Here is a 20716-nt window from a genome sequence, read left to right on the forward strand (position 1 = left end):
AATATCCCTGCTTCAGCTCATCCTAAGTTACTGGTTTCCAATTTGCCTAATTTGGAACTATTACTATCCCTAAGATTTTTGCACCAGGCCCTGGAATAGTCAGCTACTTCCATAAATATATTTCAATTTTATTTCTAACCCTGCACTCTCTCCTACTTTGTATCATGAGTCTGTCTTGTAAGAGAACTGTTAAATGTGCCAATCAGGCTCACTGTCAAACTGACTACACAGCTGGGTAACATAAGAGGGAAAATTTTCCACTTGGGCAGAGAATCTGTAGCATGCATGGTAAATACAGAAGAGCCACATTCTGGCTGCAGAGTGACTCAGCACCACACGCACTTGCATTTCCATGAACATGAGTTCAGGCGGAGGCTGTATAAACCAGTGCCTCAGGAAGGATGGACACAATTGTGGGGGAGGGAAGGATGGTAGGTGCTAGCTTTGAAGCCTAAGGACCCGTGTTCAATCTCTCTCCAGAGCCCATGTAAGCCAAACACACAAAGGTCATGTAAGCACAAGGTCGCACAGACGAACTAAGTGGCACAAGCGTGTCAAGGTCAATGACAGTGGCTGAGGCCCTGGCGCACCAATTCTCTCTGTTTCTATGAAAAAAAATATATATTAATTTATTTGCAATGAGAGAGGGGGGAGGGAGAGAGAATGGGCACACCAGGTCCTCTAGCCACTGCAAACGAACTCTAGATGCATGTGCTACCTTGTGTCTCTGGCTTTACGTGGGTGCTGAGGAACTGAACATGGGTTGTTAGGCTTTGTAGGCAAGGGCCTTACCTACTGAGCCATCTCCCTAGCCCAGAGTTTATTTTTTAAAATACTATGTTCTAGAAGTACATATCATACAATATCAAAACTGTCTGATAATGACTTAATAGTTCTGCTGACATTTCTGATAACAACACTATCAATGTCAATGTTCTGGGGGAGGGAAGGGTCTTTCTGAAACAAGTTAAGTTAGTGAAGAGATGCTTTACCTCTATTTAAGTTGTATTACCTTAGAGATGAGCCATGAGGGCTGGCTTAGCAATTACGGCTTTTGCCTGCAAAGCCAAAGGACCCTGGTTTGATTCCCTAGGACCCACATAAGCCAAATGCATGGGGAAGGGGGGCATGCATCTTGAGTTCGTTTGCAGTGGCTAGAGGCCCTGGTGTGCCCATTCTCTCTCCCTCTCTCGAATAAATAAAACTTCAAAAAAAAGAAATAAATAAAAAGAAAGATGAGCCATGAAAGGATATTTACCACAGACACTTCCCTGTATTTAAGGTATCCCATTTCTTCTCCATTTTTAGTTCCTAAGTAAACCCTCATGCTATATATCCATTTATTTTGCTTCTATTCCCTCTCATTTGTCTCATCAGTATAACCTGAAAGACTATGTATGCTTCAATAAACTTGTGGAAGAAAAAAAAATCAAAATGTGATCAATGGTTAAGTTTACTAAAGTAGGCTATACAGTACTCTAAAAATATGTGATAAATCGTTGGCTGCCCTATTCTTTCTTTTCCAAGATGAAGGTAATTCTTCATATACTTCCTTTCTCCATCTGGGTATCTGGGCCTTTTATTAAAATATTTATTGATTTATGAGAGAGGGAGAGAATATGGTTGTGTCAAGATCTCCCGTCACGGCAAACAAACTCCAGATGCATGTTTTTGTGTGCCCTGGCTTTACATGGGTATTGGGAAATCAAACCTGTGTGGTCAGGCTTTGCAAGCAAGCAACTTTAATCACTGAGCCATCTTCCAGCCTACCTGGATGTTTTAAGTACGGATGGCGTAAGTCGTGGCTTTGGAGGGTGCAGCCCCATGGGCGGAAGACACAGAATTATGCTTGCTTCTGACAGTGGAACCAAGCCATGCTTATGAACTCTGCTATGTGTTTGGCCGCTTCTGCCCAGTATCACTATGAATTCAGTTGATTCCCTCTTCTGCCAATGGTAGACATGTTTCTTATTCTAAGCTAATAGCTATGTTTCCCCTTCAAATTTACTTCCTGTAGTATCTACAAGTAAGGATATTGCACAAGAAGGGGATATCATGAGACTTCATGCACTGAAAATGCCTCATCAGCAAACTTTATTTTACCTATTTGAGAGACAGAGAGAAAGAGAGAGGGAGGGAGGGAGAGAATGGGCTGCTGCGAATGAACTCCAAACACATGGGCCTCTTTGTGCATCTAACTTATATGGGTCCTAGGGAAATGAACCTGGGTACTTAGGCTTTGTGGGCAAGTACCTTAACCACTAAGCCATCTCTCCAGCCCAGTGAATTTTATTCTTAAGGTTTCTCTTCAACCTCATCCATATCTTAAATGGCTGAAAAGTACTACACCCGAGATAGTGCTGATCTCCAAGCTTGACATATTCCAGACGAATGGCAAATATCACTGGCTTTAATATCAGCCAACCCAGGATGTCATTTCCATCTCTTCCTATAGCTGCAAAGCTTCTGTTTCTATGGCACAAGGAATGGTCTCCACACAAATTCTTGTACTGTTTGCAAAATATAATTGTTCAACAAGGCAAGGGAGCACCATTCCACCAGGAACCCTCACCTCCATGCTTCTGGCCACTCCTTCTAATCACTAGCCACAGGCAGAAGAATGGCCAGGTGTCTGTACACCAGCACTCAGGAAACAAAGGGAGAAGAACACCCGTGGGTCTGAGGCCAGCCTGGGCTACACAGCAAGACCCTGACTCCCAAATTCAAAAAATGGGGCTGGGCATAGTGGCACATGCCTTTAATCCTAACGCTCAGGAGACAGAGGTTGGAGGATCACTGAGTTTGAGGACAGCTTGGGACTACAGAGTGAGTTCCAGGTCAGCCTAGGATAGACAGCCTACCTTGAAGAAAACAAAAACAAATTTTAAAAATTGGATAACATTAAAAAAAAAAATTTGGGGGGCTGGAGAGATGGCTTAGTGGTTAAGCACTTGCCTGTGAAGCCTAAGGACCCCGGTTCGAGGCTCGGTTCCCCAGGTCCCATGTTAGCCAGATGCACAAGGGGGCGCACGCGTCTGGAGTTCGTTTGCAGAGGCTGGAAGCCCTGGCGCGCCCATTCTCTCTCTCTCTCCCTCTAACTGTCTTTCTCTCTGTGTCTGTCGCTCTCAAATAAATAAATAAAATTAAAAAAAATTTTTTTTGGAACAATTAACAATTACCATACAAGTTTCTATTGGCAACAAAAATGCTTAAGGCAAAAGCATTTATACAAATTGTTAGAAATGAACAGCAATGACAAAGTACAATAAAGAACAATAGTGAACAGACTGGTGACCAGCATCAACATGGGCATGTCCCAGCCTAGCATCAATTCAAGAGCAAGCCAAGAATTTAGGCCTGACTTACACTTTGGACATCAAGTGTTCCTAAAATACCCATGTGCTTGGTTCCCAATACTGCAGTGTTCAGAGCTGGGGTTTCTGGGCAGTGAATGGATCACGATGGCTGAGTTCATCAACGGACTGATCCAGATTCAAAATCTGATGGCCTTATGGGGCAGGAAAGGGGCATAGAAATTAGGAGGTGCAGCCTAGCTGGAGGAAGTAGGTCACTGGAGGAAAGATGTATTTTGCTTTAGCCCATTCCTGTTTCTCTGCTTTCCTTCCTGGTATGAGGTGAACAGCCTCTGCCACAAACTGCCTCCTCTATGATATTCTGCCTTTTGTCAGGCCCAAAGCAATGGATCCAGTCCACATTACAATGGATAAAGTCAACATTGAACTGAAATTTCTGAAACCATGAGCTAAAATAAGTCCTTCCCCTTATAAATTAGTTTTCTCAGCTATTCATCTTAGTAATGAAACACTGACTAACACAGCATGCTAGTTTCTCGTATTAAGTGCAGTCATTGTTCAAGGTTCAAGAGACCCTGGGAGAGAAGTAAAGAGGCCGATTCATTACTAGTTAGAGCTGACTAGGACAGGCGTGGGAGCCACACTGACTCAAGGAACTTGCTAGATTTTAGTCTTCAGCTTCTTTTGCACCAAGATACATACTTCCTTGAGAATCTTTTATATGGAATATGAGCATAAAAAGTACAAAAACTATAGAAAACTTGATATCATCTTGGAGAAGAAAGGATTTTTTCAAAATATTATTTATTTTTATTTATTTATTTGAGAGAAAGAAAGACAGAATAGGCACGCCACAACCTCCAGCCACTGCAAACAAACTCCAGACACATGTGCCACCTTATGCACCTAGCTTACATGGGCCCTGGGGTATCGAACCTGGGTCCTTTGGCTTTACAGGCAGGTGCATCTGGAGTTCATTTGCAGTGGCTAGAGGCCCTGGTGTGCCCATTCTCTCTCAATTCAAGAGCAAGCCAAGAATTTAGGCCTGACTTATGCTTTGGACATCAAGTGTTCCTAAAATACCCATGTGCTTGGTTCCCAATACTGCAGTGTTCAGAGCTGGGGCTTCTGGGCAGTGAGTGGATCACGATGGCTGAGTTCATCAACGGACTGATCCACTAAGCCATCCCTCCAGCCCAGAAAGGATTTTTTTAAAGTACATTTCGAAAGTCAGGATCCTGGGAGAAAATACCAATAGAGTTGATTACTTACACTAAGAACTTTTCTATGGCAGACACTACTGCAAACAAGGCAAAAGAGACACTGAAAAAATATTTATAAATCCAAGACAAGAAGCACATCCTTGGGCTGGGGAGATGATTCAGCAGGATAAGCTGCCTCACATGGCTAGAGCTGCTCTCACTTCAGCCCTTCTCTACCATGATGGACCGAACTCTCAAACTGTGAGCAAAAACAAACCTTATGTCACAACACCACGAAAAGTAACCAATACAGGCCCATATATCTTTATACTAGAACCTACATCTACGGTGTGATCGTGACCACATGCTAGCCTCCCTTGCAACTAGACATAGCCAGCGCAGTAAGTCTTGGCCAAGGAGAGGCAAATCAAAGTGGTGTATGCGCCTTCGAGAAAGTGTCAAAGGGAGAAGACATGTCTTCCTTTGTTTTTCCTCCTTCTTGCTGGCTAGAATAAGGGTATAATGGCCTGAGCTGGTAAAGTCACACAGAGCATGAAAACAGTAACATGGCAGATGGTGGAGAGGCAAGCTAGCAGGAAACCTGGACCTGCCGCATTAGGCTTTGGAAATATGTATCTGTGTTTGGCCTACATAACAGGGATAGAAACATCTGTACTATTTATGCCAGGCTTCCTGTCACTCAGAGAGGAGTCTACTAACTGATTCACACTTGAGTGGGCACACAGAAGGGTATCAGTGGGCAAACGTCACTCATGCAGACCAAAGTGTTAAGCACTGATTATCTGAGGTAGTAGGATTACAGGTATATTTTTTCTTTTTCTTTCTTTCTTTTTTTTTTTCTCAAGGTAGGGTCTCACTCTAGCCCAGGCTGGCCTGAAACTCACTATGTAGTCTCTCAGGGTGCCCTTACACTCTTGGCCATCTTCCTTCCTACCTTTTCCTCACAAGTGCTGGGATTAAAGGCATATGCCACCATGCCCAGCTTCTTCTTCTTCTTTTTGTTTTTTGTTTTTTGAGGTAGGGTTTTACTCTCGCCTAGGCTGACCTGGATTTCACTATGTAGTCTCATAATGGCCTCGAATTTATGGCGATCCTCCTACTTCTGCCTCCCAACTGCTGGGATTAAAGGCATGTGCCACTACCTCTGGCCTCTTTTTATGTTTTTGAGGAAGGGTCTCACTCTAGCCTAGACTGATCTGGAACTCCCTCTGTAGCTCCAGTTGGCCTTGAACTCACATACTTCAATCCTTACCTCAGCCTCCAGAGTGCTAGGATTAAAGGCATGTGCCACTACACTCTGCCACAGGTGATTTTTGTTTCTTATAGTTCTCAATTATATTCTGAATAATAAATAAGCTTTTTATTTAACTTGGAATTCACTATGTAGTCTCAGGCTAGCTTTGAATTCACAGCAATTCTCCTGCCTCTGCCTCCCAAGTGCTGGGAATAAAGGTGTGCACCACCACCATGCCCGGCTCCAAAAAATGTTCTTATAATAGTGTTTACTGATTCTATAATAATCATTTCTATATCGAGAAGTTTCTAAAATCTCATGTTAAGAACCAAGTTTTATTTTACATACACCCTAGGAAGAACTCTTATGGTTTAGTCTGGTTATTTCTTTGGGAAAAAGAAACCACACTGTCTTCGCTTGACAGTTTCTCACTGAATTTCAGCAGTGGACCCAGCACAGAAAGTTTTTCCAGGCTGAATTCCTCAGGGGCCCCTCAGGAAGCCAACATAGAGATGGCAACTCTGAAAGCAGTACACCAGTCCTCTACTGAATTGCCATTTATAGGCAGGTGACTTCAGGCTTTGTGTCACTAAGCCAACAATCCCAGAGTCGCATACTTAGAAACTTTCAGGTTGACATCATGCAATTTAAGGAAGGTAGAGACAAAAGAGACATAATGGTATTTTGACTTAAATGAATCTTAAAACAAATAGAGCACTGTGACATAAATCACAACAGTGATAGCTACAGGGGAGTTTATTGACTAAGAAAGTCTCAAGTTTGACAGAGATGTCTTCTCAGGTTGTAGAAACATGGATGCATCCAGCCTTACATATGTTGGTACCCTCTTTTCCCTCGTCCCTGCTCCCATTCCGCTGAGGACCTCCTCAGTGGGGTTGCAGGTATTCCCTGTGGAGTTGTGGTTTATGTGTTGTGGGAGCAGCAGTCAGTTAGTTACTTTGGGGGCGGGGGAAGGGAGGGAATGTCTTTGGGCATGATGTCTCAACCTGTGCCTCTTACAATCTCTCTGCGCCCTTTTCTGCAAAACTCCCTGAGTTTCAAGTCTACTTCACAAATTTCACTTTTTTTTTTTTTTTTTTTTTAATTTTCGAGGTAGTGTCTCACTCTAGCCCAGGCTGGAATTCAGTCTCAGGCTGGCCTTGAACTCATAGTGATCCTCCTATCTCTGCCTCCCAAGTGCTGGGATTAAAGGCGTGCGCCACCATGCCCAGCTAAATTTCACTTCTTAAAGAAGCTACGAATCTCCAGTTGGAACTCTCTTTCTTTCATAATTTAGGTCTTAATAGAGGCCACTATTGCCCCGATCATGAACTTGACAGTTGATCATATGCTAGAGGGCACTGTCTCTACAGGCTGCTAAACTAGGAGTCGCTGACAGGTGGAGACCAGGCCTTAGTCATCTTGAGCGTGTCCCGCTGCACGGCGGACACATGGTAAGTATTCATCCATAAGAGTTAGTGAACTGCAGAGGAACAATTGACTTTATTATTGCTTCTCCTATCTTTTAGTTATAACAATCCCATACTTGTTCACCAACAGTTTCTTTCTGTTAGATCGACACAGCTTGAATCAAATACCCTGAAAAATAAATAAGCCAGCACCTAGGGCTGAGCCCTCTTTTTGTTTCTACCGCAAGTTTTTGGCATGAGTGTGGAAATTATGTTTATTTTAACAGACTGACTTGTTTACATTTCTCTCTTTTATCAGCCCTGTCTCTGAAGAACAGAGAAACTATTTCTGGCTGTTCTGTTTTCTAAGGAAACCTTGCAATTTCTTCTAAGGTCACAGAAGTCTATTATTCCTGTGAGTCTGTTGTGTACCACCCAGAACTTTAAGTTATAAAATCCATTGTTCAATTAAAACTCTGGAAATGGCTTACAAGATATAATTAACTGCCTAGGACAAACAATAAAACACAAATAGATTTCCCCCTGAAAATAACTTATTGTTGGGCCATGTAAAAGAATCACACTTTACTAATGACTAGAAAACTCTGGAATGAGAAAGCATCTAGCTAGAGCATATAAATTAAAATTTCCAAAAATTTTTATCAAAATCCAGCATCACAAAATTCAACAGGAGACCATGTAGAGGGGAAAAACAGACATATTGCATATGTAGGAAAAAAGATTCCAATTCACTAACAACCTAAAAGATAAAGCATTTAGACATACATTAGACAACAGGAAACATCTAATATCTCTTAGAGGAAGTTTTAAAATGCTTCAAAGAGACAGTAAGTAAAGAAACAGACATTCCTTATTATTAGACTCAAAGATTTAAAGAAATTAGTCAATTATCTCCTTAGGGTTTTAAATTTTAACCTGGCAAATCCTTGAGATACATATGGTACTCAGACATGGAATTCACTATATAGTCTCAGGCTGGTCTCAAACTCACGGCAATCCTCCTATCTTTGCCTCCTGAGTGCTGGAATTAAAGGCGTGAACCACTGTGCCCAGCAAAAAAAATCTAATTTTTTTCAAAACAAGAATATGAGGGCATTCTGGAAAATTCCAAGGTAAAGAGCAATAAGCAGAAATGAGATACTAAATACAGTCCAAAGATAAGGTAGTTTAGTTCTAGAATACTGACAGATCCACGGGAATAAAATAGAACTCAGAAGGAAATGGAAATACATGTATGTCTGCAAATATATGAAACGTTATTCTGTACCTCACATGTAATGAGAAAAAAAACTATAGTGAGTGTGACCTTTTCATTTTTCAGTGAGAAAAAATAAGTTTGATAATAAAAGTGTTTTAATGAACACTGGCAGAATTATTGTCAGGTGTAATCTGATACACCACTATGGGGCATTGGACAATAAAAAATGTACGTACCCTTTGAACCACGTCTTTCACTCCTAGAAATATATTACAGACATACTTCCAAAAATTGTTTAAGGGGCTTATAATACATGATTTGTAACTGCAAAAGAGTTGATTTGGCCTAGTGTTTGGATAGAATCCTGGTTAGATAAATTTGGATACATCATTCCCTAAGGCTAGGGCTAGCTTCTCAAATCATGTTTTATATCAGCAGCAAGAACCAATGCCCTCAGCGTTATCAGTGACTTCCAAAATAACTGGGATGAGGCAGCCAGAAGTAACTGTATTTTCCAGGCTAACACCCACAATTGTGCACTTTCCTTTCAGGTAATGAAATACAAAAGGAGTGTCTCACAGTAGTCCAGGCTGATCTGGAACCTAACTCTATAGCCTAGGCTGGGTTGGAATTCACAATGACTTTCCTACCTTAGCCTCCCAAGTGCTAGGATTACAGGTGTGAGCAAAAATATTTTTAAGTAATTCTTGAAAGGTATGTTGAAAGTATTTCATGGTTTAGAATTAAATTATGTAGAAAACAATGAGAACAAAAAGACCTGGGATTTTGTTAAATGTAGATTCTGATTCATTAGGTATATAACTATAAAATGAGGCAAGTCTGCATATTGATTTGAAATGATCTGTATAATTCTAAGAAAAGAATTATATCAAATAAGATAAGAATACATATCACATTTATATAAAAATAAAAAGGCTGCGTGTGGTGATGCATGCCTTTTATCCCAGCATTTGGGAGGCAGAGGTAGGAGGATCACCATAAATTTGAGGCCACCCTGAGACTACATAGTGAATTCCAGGTCAGCCTGGGCTAGAGTGAGACCCTACCTCAAAAAATGAAAAAACAACAACAACAAAAGAACAAAATAATAAAATAAAAAGGGAGACATTAATTACTTCTATGTACATAAATCCACCTAATATCTCCCAATTACTGACTCGTTCCTGGGGAAAAACGTAAAGAGTAAGAGGGACTTTTGTTTTGTTTTTGTTGTTGAGACAGGGTCCCATAGCCCAGGCTGACCTCGAACTCTCTACTTTAAACTCTGGAGCCTCCTGCTTTCACTTCCTGAGTGCTAGTAATATAGGTGAGCTAAGACAGAATCTTCTGTGTTTTTATTTTGTTTTGACATGTTCAGCTTGCTTTCAAAAACAAAACAACATGGCCGCATCATTTAAATTACAAAAAAACAGTCTCAACACCACTAGTCATAAGGGAAATGGACATGAAAACCACTAGCTATAGATACACATGGCTATCACTAAAATAACAGCAAAAACAAGTTTTGGCAAGAATGTGGACAGAATCAGCACCCTGGGCATTGCTGATGGGCTTATAAAATGATCCGAGTGCAGCCACTGTGGAAAATACTACACAGGGCACAAGGGCCAGAGTTTGGGTCCCCAGCACCCACATATATGCTGGGTGGCCATGGTGGACTTTCTGTAATGGTAGCACTTGGAAGGCAAAGACAGGTGGTTCCACAGACAAGCTAGCCAGCTTGACTAGCTCAGTAAGTAAGAGATGCCCTGTCTCTGGAAACAATGGACAGCGATCAAGGAAAACACCAATGTCAACCGCTGGCCTCTACATACACAAGCACACATGCGTATGCACAGTCAACATGCATATACACCACACATATACAAAAGAAATCTTATGGCACCATGTATGCATGAATGTATGTAGGTATGCATGTATAGACAGGGTCTTGCCAAGAAGCCCTGGCTGGCCCAGAACTCACTATATAGACCAGGCTGGCCTTGACTTTGCATTGATCCTCCTGCCTCTGACTTCTGAATGCTGGGATTATAGGCCTGAGCTGCCATGCTTGGTGACACCACATTTTACCTGATGAACTCTGCTTCCCTTTCTGGTCCATGTTTCCATACCCACAATCACTACTACAGGTATGTTTTCTAAGTAGGGTGAAGGTCCAGAGTAGAGGGACAGGACGGGAGGACAGGTCAAAGATAACAGTGGCATCAGCAAGACAAACAAGTTTCATTGACGAAAGGGAAATGCATTCTCGCATACAGCTGGTGCAATGGAAAACCAGTGGGAACTGGGCGGTAGCTATTAGCATTTTAAGAAGGCATATTAATTGGATACAACCAAATCCATTTTCTACCATCTTATTACAAAAATCCTGAGCTGCTACCCAATAGCACCTCTATCATGATCAGTTCACTATAATACTGTCAGCATCATACAGTAAGTCCAGTAAGCCTTATGCTTCATACTGGCAGGGAATAAATCTATTTGGCTCACTCAATATACCACGAACCTGAGCAATGCTTGAGCCCGAAAAAAGTGTTCAGGAAGATTTGTTGAGTGAGTAAATGAATGATGATGGAAGGCTAAGGAATGGTTTATTCTTGGACTTCTGTTAGCATGTAGCAAGCCAGGAATGATTTTTCCACTTGGAATGGTCCGGTTTTACTGAGGCTAGAGACCATGCTGCACCCTCGGCTCTTGTGAGCTGTTTGTCAAGTGTGTGTTGCTGATCATCGAGCAAATATTACAGAGATATGAGCACCCAGAACAAACCAATCATGAAACAAATGTTCCACTGCTGTAAATGCGAGAGGAATCACACCTGTATCAGAACAGCATTCTGGCTTTGCTCAGTAACCACAGATAAGCCAGACTGTTTTTTTCCCAACTCAAGTATTTATGGAATAAACCTGTCGCCAGCATATGTATGTATGTATGTATGTATGTATGTATTTTTTTTTTGCCTTGAGAAGTATCAAAGATTTAACCTTCAGCATAGTAATTTACGACTCTGAATTTAAAATGTCCGTTTGATCACAGGCGACCACTGAACAAGGTGGGTAACAGGGCTTTATGTCACACACTGCTTTTCAGACTCTGAGGAAAGTATGAAAAGGGAAAAACCAACCATGGCAAGGTTGTGATAAAATATGACCTTTGAAAGGCTTGAAATGACATTACATCAAAGAGACACATGGGGGCACCCTAACCAACCAGTGGAAGACAGAAAAGACTGAAATGAGGTTGGCATTTCAGCAATCACAATGCACTAGGTGCTGCAAGCACTGGCTTTTACAGCAAGAGCCTCTGTTCTGGGTTCCGATTCTAGGAAACCAAGAGGATCTGCCACTCTGTGAAGGAGAGAGAATCCAACAGCCTCATATCCAAGGCGAGGGTTAACGTCACCCTTTCTAATGACTTGTTAAGTGACCATGGGGTAGGATTTGCCCACTCAGACAGAAACCCTCTAAAAATCTCTAGCATCTACGGCTGCACTTGGTGTTCTAGTTGCCCTCCACTGGGATTAGTCCATGAATTTGTTTCTTTGCAACATCTGCTTTCCCAGGAGTGTTGGTGAGTTAAAAGTTGGGGCCAGGGGCTAGGGAGAGGGCTCAGCAAAGGCATTTACTTGCAAAAACCTACTGATTTGGGTCAGATTCCCCAGCACCTACATAATAAAGCTGGATCCAAATGGTGCACAATCCTGGTGTTCATCTGCAGTAGTAAGAGACCCTGGTGCACTGTGCACCCACACCCCCCCCCACACACAAGTAAATACATGTATTTTTAAGTTGCAGCAAGTACAAATAAAGTAGCATTCTTTGTGGGGATTTTTGTTTGTTTGTTTGTTTGTTTCAAGGTAGGGTCTCACTCTAGCCCAGGCTGACCTATAATTTACTATGTAGTCTCAGGGTGACCTCGAACTCATGGCAATCCTCCTACCTCTGCCCCCGAGTGCTGGGATTAAAGGCATGCACCACCATGCCCAGCCTAAAATAGCATTCTTCACCAAGAGGCATATAACATTGAGAATAGAATTCATGGTATTCTCAATTTATTTTAATTTAATTTTTTTTTATTTGCAAGGACAGAGAGGGAGAGAGAAGGAGGAGGAGGAAGAAGAGGAAGGAAGGGAGGGAGGGAGGGAGAATGGGCATACCATGGCCTCTAGCCACCACAAACAAACTGCAGAAGCATGCACCACCTTGTACATCTGGCTTTACATGGGTACTGGGGAATCAAACTCCAGTCATTACACTTTGTAGGCAAGCGCCTTAACTGTTGAGCCATCTCTCCAGCCCAAATTTTCCTTTATTTTTATTTTTCAAGAGAAAATCTCTACTCCAGGCTGACCTGGAATTCACTGTGTAGCCTTAGGCTGGCCTTGAACTCACAGCAATTCTCCTACCAGTGCCTCCAGAGTGCTGGGATTAAAGATGTGTGCCACCACACCCAGCAGAGAGAGAGAATGGGTGCACCAGGGCTTCCAGCTGCTGCAATCAAACTCCAAACACACGTGCTACTTTGTGCATCTGGCTTTAGATGGGTACTGGGGAATCAAAGTCTGGTTCTTAGGTTTTGCAGGTTAAGTGTCTTAACCACTGAGCCATCTCTCCAGTATTCTCAAGTTTTTAAGTTTATAAATACAAGGGCATAAAATTTCTTCCATCAAATTCAGCAGTTAGTATAATGTAGATTTAAATGGCTTTTCTTTAGACCTTTACCAAGACAGCAACAGTAACTCTGTAAAGAGCCATGGGTATGAGGCAGTCAGGCTTATTCACAAAACACTACCATTAATCCAAAAGTCACATTCAAATTTGTGCCTCAGCAGGAGATGGCTCAGTGGTTACAGATGTTTGCCTGCAAAGCCTGTCGGCCTGGGTTCGACTCTCCAGTACCCATGTAGAGCCAGATGCAAAAAGTGCTGCATGTTCATTTGCAGTCGTAAGAGGTCCTGGCATGCCCATATTCATTCTCTGACTTTTTTTTTCCCCAATCTTTTAGTTTTACTTATTTATTAGGTAGGTAGGTAGAAAAAGAGAGAGAGAGAGAGAGAGAGAGAGAGGGAGGGAGGGAGGGAGGGAGGGAGAGAGAATATGAGTGAGTCAGCACACGAGGGCCTACAGCCACTGCAAATGAACTCCAAACGTAAGTGCCACCATGTGCGTCCGGCTTATGTGGGTACTGGGGAATCAAACCTGGGTCCTTAGGCTGCGCAGGCAAGTGCCTTAACCGCTGAGCCATCTCTTCAGGCCTCTCTGTCTCTTGAGATAAATAAAAGCATTAAAAAAAACCCCACAAACTTATGCCTCAGCAAAATTATAAATCATTCCATGTCATGGATCAAAATGGAATATGTTAAAACTCTGAATTCCAAGGGTATACAGTGGTTGTGTAATAAATCCTGGTGGACTGAATAAACTAGAAGATCCTCTCCATTTCTGGAACCATCTAGGACATACACATCCGCATTCATGAACTTCACATAATTTTATTTACTTTAATATTTGTATATCCACATGATTAGATTCCTGGCCATGGTGCTTAAAGCTCACTTGCTGTCAGTCTACTCGGTTAATTTTTGTTCCACTGCCTTTTATTAAGGACTCTGGTGAATTTGAGTTTCCATGCTTAGCTGAATTGGCCATTAGGGTGCACCCAATTAGGCTCAATCTATACTAATAAGTAATCATACTTTAAAATGTGCCAATTTAGAAGATATAGTTCCAATTTACTTATTCTTTCTAAAATGATTCTAATTGAAAATATCAATGAAATTTTTTTTCAGTTACACCAAGTTGCTTGACTACTATATGATATTATAAACATAGTCAATCAGTGAATCCTTTGAGTTGGTCTTTAAGAAGGGGCTTTTCAGGGCTGCAGGGATGGCTTAGTGGTTAAGGCATTTGCCTGCAAAGCCAAAGAACCCAGGTTCCATTCCCCAGGACCCACATTAGCCAGCTACATAGTGGCTGGTGGCCCCGGGGTGGCCACTCTCTCTCCCTCTTTCTCTGTTAAATAAATAAACATATTATATAGGTAGATAGATAGATATTTAGATAGATAGATAGATAGATAAAAGAAGGGGCTTTTAAAGTATTACTTTATAATGATAATCACTGGTTTTGTGTGGGTGTGTGAAAAGCCAACAATCTAGGATGTGCAAAGCCAGAAAACTACAAGTGGTACCAGGGAAGCTAAATTTGGACACTATCAAAAAAAGAAGAAGGCAGGCATGACAGCTCATGTCTGTAATCCCAGCACCCAGGAAGCCAAGGCAAGAGGACTGCCAGGTATTTAAATGTAGCCTGATCTCTTATGGTCAGTTCCAGGCCAGGCCAGCCTGTGCTACAGAATGAGACCCTGACTCAAAACAAAAACAACACAACACTAACTTTGCTCAGTTGGTATGATATAGGGCCCATGAGCTTCCAAGGCAGTTTCCAGACATTAATTTTCAACTTAGGTTGGCCTGGATCTCTCTGGTCCTCTGCCTCCCCAGTAATGGGATTAAAGATGTGTGCTGCTATCACCCAGTACTAATAACCTCTGTAATTGAACCAAATTCAAGTTCAAAACCTTGAAATATAATTCCCTGCTGTGCACTCTACCTTCTTACTTTCTTTTTGTAAAAATATTTGTTTTTGAGAGAGGGAGAAAGAGAGAGAATGGGCGCACCAGGGCCTTCTGCTGCTGCAAAGAAACTCTAGACACACTTGTCACTGTGCATCTGGCTTTCTGTGGGTATTGGGGAATTGAGCCCAGGCTGTCAGGCTTTGCAAGAAAGTGCCTTTAACCACTGAGACATCACTCCAACCTTCTACTTTCTTTGCTTTTTTTTAAAAATTTTTTTTTGTTCATTTTTATTTATTTATTTGAATGTGACAGAGAGAGAAAGAGACAGACAGAGAGAGAGAAAGGGAGAGAATGGGCGCGCCAGGGCTTCCAGCCACTGCTAATGAACTCCAGATGTGTGTGCCCCCTTTTGCATCTGGCTAACATGGGTCCTGGGGAATCTAGCCTCGAACCGGGTCCTTAGGCTTCACAGGCAAGCGCTTAACCACTAAGCCATCTCTCCAGCCCCTTTCTTTGCTTTAAGATAAAATCCAGCACTGCGCAGGGTGCTACAGTCCCTGTCAGTAATCAACAGACTTGCCAGCCAAGAAGGTATGAATTCATATTCTGCCCTGTCACTTTTAGTTTGTTTAACTGGGTCTCTTACCTCACCACCCAGAAGCTCATATTTTTAACTATAAAATAGAAATACTATCACCTAGCCCACAAGATTAATTGGGACACTTTACAATAAATACTTAGCACTCTGCCTGGTGCACTGTGATTGCTCTGTAACATGTAGCAATCATTATAATTTATTGAAAACATTAGTGTTTATTGTAACCTTAAATTCTCCCATATTTTTTTTCCCATTTTACTCAAACCTTGGCAATCTTTCAGAAATTGTTTAAGTAGTATTGTGGTCCTACTGCATGGTAAGTCTCTGAAGACATAGTCTATTTGAGGAAGGACAGGAAGAAAAGAAATAATTTCAAGGCCTGGAGAGATGGCTCAGTGTTATACGTGCTTCCTATGCAAGCATGAGGGCCCAAGACTGCAAAATTCTTGTCTCCAGTTCCCACATAAGCAGCTGGGCATGGCCAAGCTCACATGACTGTAACCCCAGCCATACAGGGGTGCACAGACCCGAGAATCTTTGGAGCCCCACAATCTCTGAAATTCGTTAAATAAAAAAAGAAAGAAAGAGAAAAGAAAAAGCAGCAACCCAGGCTCAAAAGAAGACCAGGCTGAAGAGCAATGGAGTGGACCGCTCCAGCCACCACAGGCAAGTGTATGGGGCCCACAAGGGGACATACATGTGCATACACCACACATCACAGTACACATTTGCACATGCGTTTGTGCACACACACACAGAAGAAAAAAGATGTAATTACAGTTCCAACAAACAGGAAGTGTACCACTGAGGCACTGTGCTACATAAACAGAGTACTATGTAAACAGAAACTTGGCATATAAGAAAAAAATTTTAACTTATTTATGAGCGACAGAGGAAGAAAGAGGCACAGAGAGATAGAGAGAATGGGTGCATCAGGGTCTCCAGCAACTGCAAACAAACTCAGAGTCACGGCCCCCTTTTGCATCCGGCTTACATGGGTACTGGGGAATTGGGCCTTGAATAGGGATGCTTAACCGCTAAGCCATCTCTCCAGCCCAATGAAAATTTTAGCTAGACAAAAAAATAAAAATAAAAAGAATGTGGTAGGTGATGGAACATACTGGAAATTCCAAAGGCAAAAGAAAATGGGTGAGAAAGTGTCTGACATGACTGGAATGTAGAGAGTGAGAAAAGGGCCAGCTAGATAGACATGGGTGTAGAGACCTAAGTGGGACCAAGTCAACCAAGTTAAAGCATACTTTATGGGGAGGGTAAAAGAAACTCCTAAGGGAACTGGGGAGATGGCTCAGTGGTTAAAGGTGCTTGCTTGCAAAGCTCAATGGCCTGGGTTCAATTCCCAGTATCCACATAAAGCCAGAGGCACAAAGTGGCCCATGCATCTGGAGTTCATTTACAACAGCAGAAGGCCCTGAAGCACTCTCATTCTCTCTTTGTGTGTATGTATCTTTCTCAAATAAATAATGTTCAACAAAAAGAAACTAGGGCTGGAGAGATGGCATGAATGGTTAAGGCACTTGCCTGTGAAGCCTGAGGACCCAGGTTCATTTCTCTGGGACCCACATAAGCCAGATGCACAAGGCGGCACATACATCTGGAGTTCATGTGCAGTGGCAGTATGCCCTGATGTGCCCTTTTTCTCTTTCACTTTCCTGAAGCAATATACTAAGTTAAAACTTGGGGGCTGGAGAGATGGCTTGGTGGTTAAGCACTTGCCTGTGAAGCCTAAGGACCCCAGGTTGAGGCTCGATTCCCCAGGACCCATGTTAGCCAGATGCACAAGGGGGCGCCCGCGTGTGGAGTTTGTTTGCAGTGGCTGGAGGCCCTGGCACACCCATTCTCTGTCTATCTATCTGCCTCTTTCTCTGTCTGTCACTCTCAAATAAATAAATAAAAATAATAAATTATTTTAAAAAAAAACTTGGGCCATGGGGAAATTTGGTAGGCACACCACACATGTCCAACTTACTGAGCAACAATATTTTGGAACCTACTTTGGTAAGACAGTAACTGCATTACAGATCATACTCATTCAATTATTAGATGAATTACAGAAATATGTAACTTGAAAATAAAAGAGCAAGCATCTAAGAACATTCCTATTTCTCTGTGTCTTTTTTTTTGTTTAAGAGCCAGGGACTGAACCCAGAGCCCTGTGAATGCTTTGCAAGCACTCCACCACTGAAACGTTTCTCTGTCATCTTTTGATTCTTAAAGGAAATGGCTATTTTTTCTTTTTCCCTTTTGTATTTCCACTTATCTAAGTAAATCAAGCAGGAGGATTTCATGAGTAAAGCACAGCATATTGTAAGTAAACTCCACCAAGGAAGATGGCGGACCGTGGCTACAGCTTTTCACTGACTACATTCAGCCCATCTGGTAAACTTGTCCATATCGAATATGCTTTGGCCGCTGTGGCTGGAGGGGCCCCTTCGGTGTGAATTAAAGCTGCAAATGGTGTGGTATTAGCAACTGAGAAGAAACAGAAGTCCATTCTGTAAGATGAGTGAAGTGTACACAAAGTGGAACCAACGACCAAGCATATAGGCTTGGTGTATAGTGACATGGGCCCAGATTGCAGGGTGTTCGTGCACAGAGCCTGAAAACTTGCTCAGCAGTACTATTGTGTTTACCAAGAGCCCATTCCCACAGCTCAGCTTGTTCATACAGTTGCTTCTGTGATGCAGGAATATACCCAGTCAGGTGGTGTTCATCCATTTGGAGTTTCTTTACTTATTTATTTCAGTCAGATCCATCTGGAGCCTACTTTGCCTGGAAGGCCACAGCAATGGGGAAGAACTATGTAAATGGGAAGACTTTCCTTGAGAAAAGATATAATGAAGATTTGGAGCTAGAAGATGCCATCCACACAGCCATCTTAACCCTGAAGGAAAGCTTTGAAGGGCAAATGACAGAAAATAACATAGAAATCGGGATCTGCAATAAAGCTGGCTTTAGGGGGCTTACTCCAACTGAAGTTAAGGATTACTTGGCAGCCATAGCATAATAAGGAAGTGACTAGATACTCCAAATTTCAGATCATCTATCTACTTACACATGCTTAAACTATGTTTTGTTTTTGCAAACTTTTGCATACTTATTTCTACATGGTTTAAGAGACTTATGTTTTTAAAAATGACACAAATCTTAATAAACTGTTAAATCTAAAAAAAAAAAAAAAAAAGTCAACCCCAGCTCTCTGATACTTGCATAAATAAGTTGCTTTGGAAAAGCTTTCCCTGCCTTCTCAAACTGAACATGCAAAACATGGCTTACCTTTTATTGAGAATGTATTTTATAAATGTGTTTTTGTATAACAACTACAAAAGTTTGATGGTGAAACATCATTTTACACATGCTTTCAATTCTCCTAATGATGCTATTACTAATTCCAAGAAGTTGAAATAAACTAACCTGTTTGAAAGATTTGCACAGTAAAAGGGCTCAAAACAAAGGCCAGAGACGTTGCATACTGGCAAACAGTTTGAGCTTTGGGATGCAAGGACTTCCTCAGAAAACCCAGCATGCTTCATCTATACAGCCTTTCATCACATGCACTCCCTAACATTGCTCTGCCATCCAAATCCTAGGCAAGGTTTAAAAGATTCCTATCCTTAAGGCTCATACCCTGGCCACCGCGTTCCCTCAATTCCAAGGGCAGTTCAGAGTTCACAGGGACTCTGATGAATGATTGAATTCTGTCTGATACTTTCTACTCCGTTGAAGTCCAGTCGAGCTTCTTAATAGCACTTGGGAAATAGTCTACTGAAGTGGCAGTTAACGTGGGAGCTGAGAGAGAAAATCAAGCCTTCTTAGCGCCTATCCTCAGCTCGAAGGTGAAGAAAAGTGACAGTCAACCTAATGTTGGACCAAAGGAACCCCCCAAATAGTGTGATTAAGACCTCCTGACAGGTGCAGGGGTAGTAGTGACAGGGATTTCAATTCTCAACCACGGTGAGCAGTTTTCCTCAGTCCACTCACTTTCCAGTGCTCTGCCACCCGCCCTCTGCCCCAAGGTGAAAACGACGAAATGCAAAGGGATATGCATCACCTCTGCCCTCTGACTTAGGCGCGGAAACTCACCAGTTTCATATTGGACTTTTGGTTGCTCAGAACTAGTCTCCCCACTCCTCACGTCTAGAAAGTGTCTTCCGGCTCAATCTCTGTGGACAAGAGCATCGCGGGACTTGGAGTCTTTCCTTTTTACGCTCCTTCCAGAAGCATCATGGGAAGTGTAGTTTTCCCCCAAGCATCCTGGGAACTGTGGTCATCTTTCCTCGTCCTCCCTTTCCTCTCTGAACACCTCCTTCCGTCAGCTCAAATTCATCCCCGCCGCCAATTCATCCTCCTTCTCCACCCCAGCATGATATCATGTCCCCTATATGGACCTGGTTCCCATAGAATTCTGGGATATGTAGTCCCCACCGCTCCAGCTCCTCGGTTCCCCTCCTTCCTGTGGGCAGGCCTATGGGCGCGGGTTCTGCCGGGAGTTGTAGTTCCCTGGGGCCCTCTAGACGCTGAGCCCTGCACCTTTACTCCAGGGAACTAGAAACTACAACTCCCAGGGATGCCCAGCGGCAGCAGGTGGGAGCGGGGCTGTTGCTATCAATATGGCGGTTGTCAGCCAGACAAAGACAGTCAGTCTGATGTGATTGAGACAAGGGAGGTTTTTCAGGGGGAGACTGGGAGATCGGGCCTCCCCTCCCCCTTCTCCTCTTCCTGCGCCGGCCTCGAGCCCTCCCCAGCCCCTCCCGACAGGCGCCCCGTGCGGAAGACACCCCTCCCCCTCCCGCTTCCCTCCTCCCTATCTCAGCCCTTTGCGCTGGGACGTTGGGGAGGGGGCTGTGCCCGGGCGGCGAGAACTCTGCAGGCGTTCTAAGGTGAGTGGAGCGGGTTTTTTTTTCCCCCTTTGGAAACCCGACTGCTTCAAGCCTCTTTCCTCACTTGTTTCTCTTCACTTTAAGGAAAAAAAAATGTTTGTTTTTTCTCCAGGGCTTTTGGGGGGAGAAAGTAAAGTGCGGGCGCCACAGATGGGTCTCTTAAGTGGCCGGGTTGAGAAGAGGAAGGAAGCTGGAGGGTGGGGTGGGGGGCTTCCAAGTGG

At 42.8% G+C, this 20716-nt stretch overlaps 2 protein-coding genes and 1 pseudogene across 11 annotated transcripts in view; 2 read left to right on the forward strand and 1 right to left on the reverse strand.

Moving 5' to 3' along the window:
* Positions 1-19885, reverse strand: part of Ints9 (integrator complex subunit 9) — a 102209-nt gene extending 82324 nt beyond the window's left edge. Inside the window, exon 1 of the mRNA XM_045131125.1 lies at positions 19699-19885. Coding sequence (XP_044987060.1) covers positions 19699-19707 — 9 coding nt within the window. The 5' untranslated portion in view covers positions 19708-19885. The remainder of the gene's footprint in view (positions 1-19698) is intronic.
* On the forward strand, positions 17946-18629 carry LOC101603565 (annotated as a pseudogene).
* Positions 19886-20198: 313 nt separating the features above from the next.
* Positions 20199-20716, forward strand: part of Hmbox1 (homeobox containing 1) — a 168325-nt gene continuing 167807 nt past the window's right edge. For all 10 annotated transcript variants that reach the window (XM_045130522.1, XM_045130525.1, XM_004671398.2 and 7 more), the window contains exon 1: positions 20199-20495. The gene's annotated coding sequence lies outside the window, so the exon portion shown is untranslated. The remainder of the gene's footprint in view (positions 20496-20716) is intronic.

The sequence above is a fragment of the Jaculus jaculus genome, chromosome 12, assembly GCF_020740685.1.
Source record: "Jaculus jaculus isolate mJacJac1 chromosome 12, mJacJac1.mat.Y.cur, whole genome shotgun sequence".
Classification (NCBI taxonomy): domain Eukaryota; kingdom Metazoa; phylum Chordata; class Mammalia; order Rodentia; family Dipodidae; genus Jaculus; species Jaculus jaculus.